Here is an 11,118-nt window from a genome sequence, read left to right as displayed (position 1 = left end):
AACAGCAATTTCTTTGTTAGAGCACCAAGGACAAAATGTAGGACTGGAGGGAATGGCCAAGCAGCAAAGCTCCACACTGCAGAGCTTGGTGTGAAAGGAGCTAACAGGTATAACCAACAGTGACTTAGAGATAGCTCTAGTCCCTGGTAGAACATTGGGCAGAAAGCAAGATAGCTAGGAGGAGGCTAGTCTGTGTGCCTAGGAGGAAAAAGAGACCGACTTCCCTACCTCACTTCCATAAATGCACTAAAGGCACCCTGGCCCAACCTGAAAAATCTGTCACATCTACCCTGTTCTGCTGATGATCCCAATGAAAGGCAAATGTCTTGGGGCTACAAATCTGTACCAGTAAGGCTCAATATGCAGGTTCAGGGACACAAGTGACCAGCAAAAACCCTGTCCAAGGACAGAGGCCTATGCAAAAAATTCAAGTGCCAAGAGGGTCTGATTTTTATATTTGCTTTTGTTTGTTTAAATATATTTTTATTGATTTCAGAGAGGGAAAGGGAGAAATAGAAACATCCATTATGACATCGATGATCAATGAGAGAGAATCACTGCATGCCCCCTACTGGGGATCAAGCCTGGAAGCTGGGTATATGTCCCTGACTGAGACAGATGTTTCTAACTCTCTATCCCTCCCCCTTGCTTTCTGTAAGAAATCAATACTATTTCTTTAAAAAATACCTTTCAGTCTGTAGGCCAATGCTCTATCCACTGCACCAGACCAGCTAAGGCAGGAAGCTGCAATTTAGATGCATACCCAATAAGTCTCAGCGAAATAAGGAAGGTACTTGCTTGTGAGTCACACCTGGGAACAGGTCATTTGCCAGAGTAGGCATGGCCACTGTAATCACAGGAAGATTTAAGATACTTAAGCTCCTAAACAAAGGATATTAAAGTCTAACCATTCAAATTAACAGGGAATACTCGTCCATTTTTTTTTAAGGGAAACTGTCTCATGTTACCAAGCCTCTTACGGGACCGAGGGTGTTTTAAAAAAAAGAATATGAAAGAGTGGCAGGTGACTAGCCCAGTTATTAGAAGCCAGAATAAAAGAAATAGCGTCCTTCTATCTCAGGCAATGGAGACAATAGACATCCCGTGTCCAGACAAACAGGATGAAGGGCTCCAGTAAGCTCAGAGGCCACCAGAATTACCCGTGTGGATGGAGTTAACTGAACCCAACTGAATAGGACCTGATCAACATTGACGCTGGTAACCTCCGCACCAGGGCACAATTGTATTGCCATTTCCAGAAGGTCTCTGCCCCCGTGCAGGAGGCACAAGACAGGAGTCTCTGGATGCAGAGTGGCCCCTGGAGTCGTGTTCAGATCATAGTACCTGGTGACATGACAGGAAACTGGGAAAAACTGGGAAGGTTCATACTTTCCCCAGCTATCCAACCTAGCTTGTAGGTGTTCCAATCTTATTGCAATATACTTCTCAAATACATCCCGATCCCTTCATTATCAAGTTACTTTCATTAATGAGTTTCAGCATCATGACTGCAGTGGCCCTTAGAGGAACTGAAAACAGCATTATTGATTTACGTAGATTAACACATACAATTCTTTATAAAAACATCCAGTCTTTTCTCTCCCCAGTAACAATATTCAGGACCTTTTAGCGTAAAGTCATATGTCTTTCTGAATGCTATGATAACATAAAGTTCAAATCTAACCAGTAAAATTACACCAAGTGCCAGCTGCACGGGAAAGAGCTACTAACAAATTTATGGTCGCATGGTGATGCTCCACCAAGGGGTGGGGAGGCAGGAAACCAATTATAGTCTAATTTATTGGACACGCGTGGTAGATGGAGTACTCTTTTCCAAAGGAGAAAGTGAACCCATATTTCCAATCAGTTTCCAGCACATCTGCTGAAAACTCCTGAATGGTGTGCAGTTCTCCAAACTTGAACAATGGGAGCAACTGTTAGAAGCAGGAGGATTAAGGAAATGGAACTGGAAAAAGAAATACCAACTAAACTCCTTAGACATTTGGTTCCTAAACCTTGCTTGAGGGTTGCTCCTTACCTTTCTCCCCTTTATGGTCTGTCTCCTGGATAATTTACACTTTGCCTGCCCCACGCCCATCCCCACGTGATGAGGCGGCCATATTCATTTAAAATGTTGTTCCTTCCTAAGCTTTAATAGAGAAAATGAGGTCTCACTTAAGGTGGAAGGTCAATAATCCCACTTTAAAAAATCGGCTCCTGCCCTGACCGGTTTGGCTCAGTGGATAGAGCGTCGGCCTGCGGACTGAGGGGTCCCGGTTTTGATTCCGGTCAAGGACATGTACCTTGGTTGCAGGGACATCCCCAGTAGGGGGTGTGCAGGAGGCAGCTGATCAATGTTTCTCTCTCATTGATGTTTCTAACTCTCTATCCCTCTCCCTTCCTCTCTGTAAAATATCAATAAAATGTATTAAAAAAAATCAGCTCGCTTCAATGATAAACATGACCAAATATGTCTGAGGATGGGCACATTTATTAATGGCATCTTTATGTGTCATTTCCCAGCTCATGGCCTACCCACCAGAGAGGCAGCTAATGAAGAGGCCACGTTCTGAGTGCCAGTGAGGGGCCTGAGCTAGAATTTAGATGGCCCTTTTCAGTCAGTGTGGGATGAAATCTGTAGTTTCCAGATTATCATTCCAGTAAAGGTTTTATTTCCTATATGAACCTACATATGAGCCTATTTTATCATTTGTCATAAACTCAGATGCTGAACAACACTGGCCTAAAGGACAATTTAGACTGATCAATGAGCATTTTCTGTGAAGAATGTTAGAAACTGAGTCTGGGCCTATTAGGGACTGCATGTTTGTGTGCTCCCAAAATTCATATGTTGAAATCCTAACTTCCTATGTGATTGTTAGGAGGTGAGGGCCTTTGTGAGGTAACTGAGTCATGAGGGTAGAGTCCTCTTAAGTAGGAATCATAGCCTTATAAAAGAAGCCCCAGTGACCTCTCTCCACTATTTTCCCAAGTGAGGGCACAGCCAGATGGCCACCTGATAACCAGGAAGTGGGTCCTTGGTGCCAAGTCTGCTGATGCCTTGACCTTGTTTTCTGGGGGGTAGGGGGAGAAGAAAAGGGGGTGACAAGAGGGGGAGGGGGCTAGGGGAGGGGATGGGAGGAGGGAGGGAAGGGGAGGAGGGGAAGAGAGGAGGGGAGGTGAGGGGAGAAACCCACCTATCCTTACACTGCCTATGCATCTCAGTCCCGATATATAAAATCCTTTCTGGCCTAAACTTCCAGTACCACATTCCCATGAAAATATTTTATTTTCAATGAGGAATATTCCTGAGAACTCTAAGTTGTACCCAAGTGTCCTAATCATACTAATCCAAATGGAAACTTCAGAACCCTGAGGAATCTCTGTTATCTGGCTGTCTGGCCTCTCCTAAATGGTCAAAGGAAATGAAAATCTTTCTTGCTTGCTTTTGACTAATTTTTACTCATCATATCACTTATTATGTCAAAATAGTATGTATTCAAAAAGACCAGGCATAAACCTAAAAGTCAAATAAACACACCTAGAATCCCTTTTAATTCCAATCCACACACAAATATCTTATCACAATGGTTCTAGAAATAAATGCTCCAAACTCTTGTTCTGCATTTTTCACTTTGCATCATAACCATTTTCCCAATTTTTACAAAATCCTCTATATAAGAGAAAGTGCTGCATGAAAGGGAATATAAGGTACTTAGTGAAGAAATCATTTTGTAAGATGATACACTGAACTACTGTTTTCCAGCCTAATTTCTAATAACCACAGCAATTTTTCAACCTTCTCAACACCACCACCAGTGATAGCATTCTCATTTACTCTTTATTGGAAAAGAGGTCAATATCATTGGCAATCACTCCACAGCATATTGTCCATTTAATGGTAATTGTCTCTAAGTGCTTTCTGTAAGGAAAAGTGCCAAAATGTATTACTTTTGCTCAGAATGTTTCATAAAGACTGTTTTATTTTGTATGCAGAATTATGAAATAAAACGTGAGATCCTGACTGACCAGAGTGGCTCAGTTGGTTTGAGTACTGTCCCATGAATCGAAAGGTCACCTCTTCAATTCTAGGCAGGGTGCATGCCTGGGTTGTGGGCTCAATCTCCAGTAGGGGGTGTGCAGAAGGCAGCCAATCAATGCTTTTCTAAAATCAGTAAAAACATATTGGGGGAAAAAGTGTGATCCATAGTCCCTTCTTTCGTCTCCAGAACAAATTTCCAGATACATAATAATAGGGCTAATGGAAAGCTTTTCTGCATACATTAATCCTATCCATGTTTTTCTAACACATATGCTTCCTTGGAACAGAGGCAGTGATGAAGGAATATACTCTGGGTAAAAAATTTCCAAACTAGTTACATTCATAGGGTTTCTCTTCAGTATGAGTTGCCTGATGTCTAATAAGTTTAGAGCTGTTAATGAAAGCTTTCCCACATTGATTACATGTAAAGGGTTTCTCTCCAGTATGTGTTCTTTGATGTACAATAAGTCGAGCACTCAAGCTGAACGTTTTCCCACATTGATTACATTTGTAGGGCTTCTCCCCAGTATGAGTTCTCTGATGTTGAGTAAGGCATGAACTCTGCCTAAAGGATTTCCCACACTGACTACATTCATAGGGCTTTTCCCCAGTATGAGTTCTCTGATGTACAACAAGAACATAACTCTGGCTGAATGACTTCCCACACTGATTACATTCATAGGGTTTTTCTCCTGTATGAGTTCTCTGATGCATAACAAGGTGTGAACTGCGGTTGAAAGATTTCCCACACTCGTTACATTCATAGGGTTTCTCTCCAGTATGAGTTCTTTGATGTGCCACAAGCTGAGAACTCCAGCTGAAAGATTTCCCACACTGATTACATTCAAAGGGTTTTTCTCCTGTGTGAGTTCTCTGATGGGAAACAAGTTTATAACTCTGACTAAAGGACTTTCCACAGTGGTTGCATTCATAGGGTTTTTCTCCAGTGTGAATTATTTGATGTGCAATAAGTTGATAGCTCTGGATAAATGATTTCCCACATTGATTACATTTATAGGGCTTCTCTCCCGTATGAGTTCTCTGATGTGCAATAAGCTTGTAGCTCTGCCTGAATGACTTTCCACACTGACTGCACTCATAAGGCTTCTCTCCAGTATGAGTTCTCTGATGCACAACAAGAATATACCTCTGGCCAAAGGATTTCCCACACTGATTACATCTATAAGGTTTCTCTCCAGTATGCGTCCTCTGATGGGAAACAAGGTGAGAGCTCCGGCTGAAGGATTTCCCACATTCATTACATTCATAAGGTTTCTCCCCTGTATGAGTTCTCTGATGTGCAACAAGATGAGAGCTCCAGCTGAAGGATTTCCTGCATTGGTTACATTCAAAGGATTTCTCTTCAGAATTTTTCATGTTTGGATTAAGAAATGAATTCTCAGAGATTTTACTACAATTATATTCAACAGGAATTTTCTGTTGTTCATTATTGGATATGCTATGGTTTAAAACTTGCCCACATTCCTTAACATCAAAGGGTTTTTCTCTTGCATGTATTTTCTCATGTATATTTATGGGTGTACCATGGCTAAAAGATTGAATATTGTTGCTAAACCCATATGATTTATCTTCTGTTTGAGTTTTTGTAAATTGAATAAGGTGAATGCTCTGGGTTTTTTTTCCATATTCATTATTTTCGCATAGTTTCTCATTGTCACTAATCATCTGATGACTGTCCACAAAAGAATGATGTAATTTTTTAACATGAGAGACATGTTTATGGAAATGGTTTCTTATGGGTATCATCTGGGGTGAAAGAAAACTGGAATTCAGACCACTCTTTTCCTCAAGTTCATCACTTTTGCAGACTCTTTCATGAATGAATGCCACTTTCTTAAAAAGTCTTTCTTGATTTTCCTGTTGCTTCTCCAACTGATCCTTACAAATCCAAACTTCTTCACATGAAGATAACCAAGGATCATCTCTTGTCAGCCTTTCTAATTTCACTCCATGGGATGGTTCATCATCAATAATTCTCTGCTTTGATGTTGATTCTCTTCTTCCAAGTGCAGTTGCCAAGTCTGGAAGAAAGCAAAATAAAATATTCTAGCCAAAAAAATGTTGGAATAGTGAAATAAAGCTGACAAGAATACATGTAGATTTGTTTTCAGATATTATAATCTGGATTGAGAATCAAGAGGATGGGATGAAGCAATAAACAGAAAACTACCACAGCCCAATAGTATAACACTGCATTAAATGGAATAATTTAATTATAATTTTACTGAATATGTAAGACTTTAGACACCAAATCAAAATCTCCATGTTCCAAAATAAGATCACTTATATAGACTAAAAGAATCATAAAACAATTTTGCAATTCTTAGCAAAGTAATAAAGGGTCCTTTCGACCGTCTTTAGTGCTAAACACATGTTCAATGAAATAGAAATTAGTGTCTACATTCCTAGGAATTTCTGAAAGCATGAAACTTGTTAGCATAGCCTATGTCAGTAAGACACGAGCAAACTACAACTGTGAACCAGGAAAAAGAATTGGGACACTGTTATCCCAGCGTTCCCTAGATGCCTTAAGGTTAATATGGCCCCATGGATTCCTGTGATTCTGAGAGAGAATGGAGGTTAGCTCATAAGCATAAGCCTCACTGACTAAGCCAAGCATTAAAGAGTATCTGGAAAAGTGGTGATGTATATAATCCACTAGGAGATGGGAAATGAAGAAAAATGTGGCATGCCCTATGGGGATTTTTCAATCTAACCTTCTATACCTATGATGACTCCTTTGTGTCTGTTTCTCACCAGGATATGTGTGTGGGAAATTCTTTTTATACTCATCCCATTGCTCCAACTGGGAAATTGTGTCTGGTTTGAAACGCTGGTAGGGCAAGATATAGGACTTTGGGTGCCTGGGCTGGAGACCAGGAAAATTACTGCAGAATTTGGTCCTAATTTTTGGCCTTTGGGAATCATGAAGATTAAACAAGCTCAAACCAAAGAAACTGTACCTTTTCTACCTTACAAATTTAAATTAAATTAAATTTTCACTAGGGAATAAAAAGCACAAACAAAATCTATGTGTGGCCAAAGCCATTTTTACCTCTGAACTGCAAAATTCTCAATCAATAAGAAATAATTTCAACATACAGACTTCATTAAAGGGGACCATATTCTTACCCCAAGAGACCAAGTCCCTGTGGTTCTCAAGGATCGCAGCTCTGTCCAGGGTCCTCTGAGCAGGGTTCAAAATGCCCTCTTCCTGAGTGAAGTCCACAGTCACAATTTTGAAGTTTACGTCTTCCTAGAACAGTACACACATTCCCGCTCAGGTGGGCATCGTTTCCCTTTAAAGTTCATAGAGGAAGAAAAGTTTGACAGATGGAAGAAAGGAAACTTGATGTCCAGAAGTTGTACTGAGATAGTCAGCATTCAAAGAATTCTAGTCAAGGAGTACATGTGTCTTCTAGGTGAGCCCTTTTGGGTTTTGGATGCTGGATCTGTTTTGTAACCCCCAAAGAGAAACACCAGATAAGAACTAATATATGATTTCTCTCTTGATCACCTTGAAGAAAATGCTTCCTTCTATTTTTTCACTGGTATATAGAATTCCCACATTGGAATTCCCTCCAAATTACCAAGAAACAGAACAAGGATCAGTAATCTTTTTCCATCAAAGGCCAAATCCAGGCTCTACTTTGCTGGTGCCTGAAGTAGACAACGAAATGTGGACCTTAATGAAGTAGAGGTCAAAAGCACTGGATTTGGAAAAAAAAGAGACCTGGGTTTTCTCACCTGTAAACCGTATATGTCTGAATTAAAAAAAAAAAATCTAATGTGACAATCTGGGTATTAATGGTGAGTTTATTCTAATTATTAGGCTTAATCATACCCAACTCATTGGGTTGTTGAGTTCATTGTGATGATGAATATAATCACATTAACAATTATTATTGTCTGAAAACTGAGAAATTAAATGACAGCCAACGTGACCTTTAGTCTTCAGATGACCATTCTACAGAGTAGACCGACCTGCACTGTAGAGCCTTTAGATGTTCAGGCATTACTGCCAGATAAAAAGCCCTGCCGCCTCTGAGCAGGAAAGGACCTATTTCCAAAACTACTGGGCAGGAATTTTGATCCAAAAAAGAAGTGCTGAGGGTGACCTGTCTTTACCTAAAAGCAGCAAAAGTCAGGGAAGTTGAATGCCACTGGCCACGAAAGGTTTTTAAAATAGACCAGATTTTATTAAGCTGTAATTCATGAATGGGACGCAGGGTCTGTGAATCCCAAGAAACTCCAAGCGAAATGCTGCTGTACTGCATTTTTCTATGCTGGAGCCATAAATTTCACCAAAATCTCAAAGGTTTTCATGATTGGCCCAAAATGGAATTGAGAAATGTAGTTTGCAAAATGTAAAAGTGACCAGCACATTCTGAGGCTTGGGCCATCCTCCACTATAGCCTTATCAGGATCTTAGCTGCATTCCTGGAGCTGCATTGGTCCACTCAGGTGGTGGTTGGGGGAGTTAAGTCAATACCGGCATTCTTGTGGTCACTCAGAAAAGGAGGGGGCTTGGGCTGAGGGCCCAGCCCTACAAGGCAAGATAGGGGAGAGGGAGGAGAGTATGTTTCTGCTTTGTCCTTTCACTGTCTCCCCCAGGCCTTCACCACCCCACTGTCTATGTCCATGGGTTATGCATATATGCATACAAACTCATTGGTTGATTTCCTATCTACCCTCCCCTGGGGTTTGGCAGTATGTTCAAGCTTCTATGTCTCTGTCTACTTTTGTTCATCAGTTTATTTGGTTCATTAGATTCCACATATGAGTGAGATCATGTGATACTTGTCTTTGTCTGACTGGCTTATTTCTCTTAGCATAATACTCTCCAGGTCCCTCCATGCTATCTCAAAGGGTAAAAGATCCTTCTTTTTTTTTTAACTGCTGCATAGTATTCCATAGTATAAATGCACCACAACTTTTTTATCCACTTATCTGATGGGCACTTGGGCTGTTTCCAGATCTTAGCCATTGTAAATTGTGCTGCTATGAACACTGAGGTATGTACATTCTTTCTGATTGGTTTTTTGGGTCTGGTCCAAATTTTGACTTAGGTCTTCTCCTCTCATCTGAAACTCAAAGGGCCTATCACATACCCATTTGAAAAAAAGTCCTTCAATATGTAGATACTGGCTTTTCTGAACTTCTATCCCCACTTACTCTATTCTGCTTTACCTGCCCCAAATCCCCACTCCTCCAAGTCCTTCTCAAACCCTTCAACTGTGTCCTTGGGAACTCATCTGCTATAATAATGAAATTCTACAGCTTCAACATCTTCACCTAATATTCCCTCTCCATCCCTGTGTTAATGGAAACATACCTTCCTCCCTGTGGACTCCTTCCGCCATAGACATCCCAGGCTTATGGTGGTCATGCTCTCCCATCCAAGGGGGAGGGTGTGAGTCCTCCCAGTTACATTGAAACCCTTATCACTTACCATACTTCTTAGTTTTGTCCTACCAACCTCTGGAACCACCACGCCCATCTTCTGAAGACTTACAATACCCATGATTCATTTCCCATTTCAAGAACTTGAATTGTTTCACCTTCCATTGTCTATTGCACGATTTTCAATATTTTTCATCTCATGGCACATACAAACTAATTACTAAAATTCTGAGGAACACCAAAAAATATATTACATTTTTGCCAATCTGACAAAAAAAGGTATAGTTTTATTAACGTACAAAAAATAATAGTAATTACCTACTCTTTTTGCTCCAAAGTGACTTTTTTAAAAAAAAACAACAGGTATATATATATGGATTTCTGGTACCAAGAATTAACCATCGCAACCTTACTTTGCAACGTGACCAGTAAGATACAACTCTATTATATGACCTATATATTTATGGTTCAAGATAGGGTATTCACACTGGATGGCTATTGCTTTGGCTGTTGTCAGTTTTTAATCTGACAATCTAAGGAAAAAGAAGTCAGTGCCCCTGACTAAATAGTCAGATATCATATGTTTTAAAAATCCTTACAGCACACCCATGAGCCTGCAGCAGCACCCTGGTTGAAAATCACTGGTCTACTAGTATAGCATCCACTTGTAGAGTTCTCTGATAATACTATAAAAGTAACTGACTTTAAGGAAGCACTTGCTGTGTAGTGCCAGGCAGTGTGCTTATTCATGACACAAATTATCATTCAATTCTCACAAGGTCCCTGTGAGAAAATTCTATTAGTAGCACCATTTTTCAGATGAAGAACTAGAGAAATGAACATATGCCTCAAGTTGGTAGCTGGTCTACAACCTCACAGTTGCTTGACATCAGAGGTTGTGTTCTCAGTCATCAATTCACATGGCTAGCCAAACTCCCAGACCCTAAAATGGCTCTTCAGTGCCCCACTCTTAGGGTGACACCCCAGACTTAACATAGAGTACTCTACCTCTCAAATCACACACATAGAACTGCCTACTCTTTGATTACATCACATTATTTTTTATTACAACATCAGATTAAAAAATTTTTTTCAATTACAGTTTATATTCAACATTGTTTTGTATTAGTTTCAGGTGTACAGCAAAGTAGTTAGACAATCATATACTTTTCGCAAAGTAGTCCCCATAGTATTTCCAGTACACACCTACCTGGCACTGGAAATACATAGTTGTTACAATATTATTGACTATATTCTCTATGCTGTACTTTACATCCTGGTGACTATTTTGTTAACTACCAATCTGTTCTTCTCAATCTCTTCACCTTTTTCACCCAGTCCCCCAACCACATCCTCTCTGGCAACTTCTCCACTCTACTTGTTCAATTACTCTCTTTACCTTTCTCGTCCTTAGATGGTCTCGGGCCATTACTCTATTGAAATGTCTACTATTACTATCTATCAGTCTATATTCTTTTCCTTTCTAGTTAGTGTCCTCTTTATCTTTTCCATCTTAATTATTCAGTTTAGAGTCGAGATCTTTCATTTTAATCCCATTTAATATATTAAAAAATTCTCTTTCAAATATTACCTTGATCTATGGGGCTTCCACAGAATGCTTGTGGCTACAAAAGCTAAAGCCATCTGTATGT

The 11,118-nt window shown here is 40.1% G+C and overlaps 1 protein-coding gene across 3 annotated transcripts in view; it reads right to left on the bottom strand.

The window, feature by feature from the left end:
* Positions 1-3,527: 3,527 nt before the first annotated feature.
* ZNF180 (zinc finger protein 180) overlaps positions 3,528-11,118 on the bottom strand; it is a 22,094-nt gene continuing 14,503 nt past the window's right edge. For all 3 annotated transcript variants that reach the window (XM_015561222.1, XM_015561220.1, XM_015561221.1), the window contains exons 4-5: positions 7,196-7,319; positions 3,528-6,084 (exon numbers count right to left, since the gene is read on the bottom strand). In XM_015561222.1, coding sequence (XP_015416708.1) covers positions 4,373-6,084; positions 7,196-7,319 — 1,836 coding nt within the window. In that variant the 3' untranslated portion in view covers positions 3,528-4,372. The remainder of the gene's footprint in view (positions 6,085-7,195; positions 7,320-11,118) is intronic.

The sequence above is a fragment of the Myotis davidii genome, unplaced genomic scaffold, assembly GCF_000327345.1.
Source record: "Myotis davidii unplaced genomic scaffold, ASM32734v1 scaffold796, whole genome shotgun sequence".
NCBI lineage: Eukaryota > Metazoa > Chordata > Mammalia > Chiroptera > Vespertilionidae > Myotis > Myotis davidii.
This window is presented reverse-complemented; position numbering and strand designations above follow the sequence as displayed.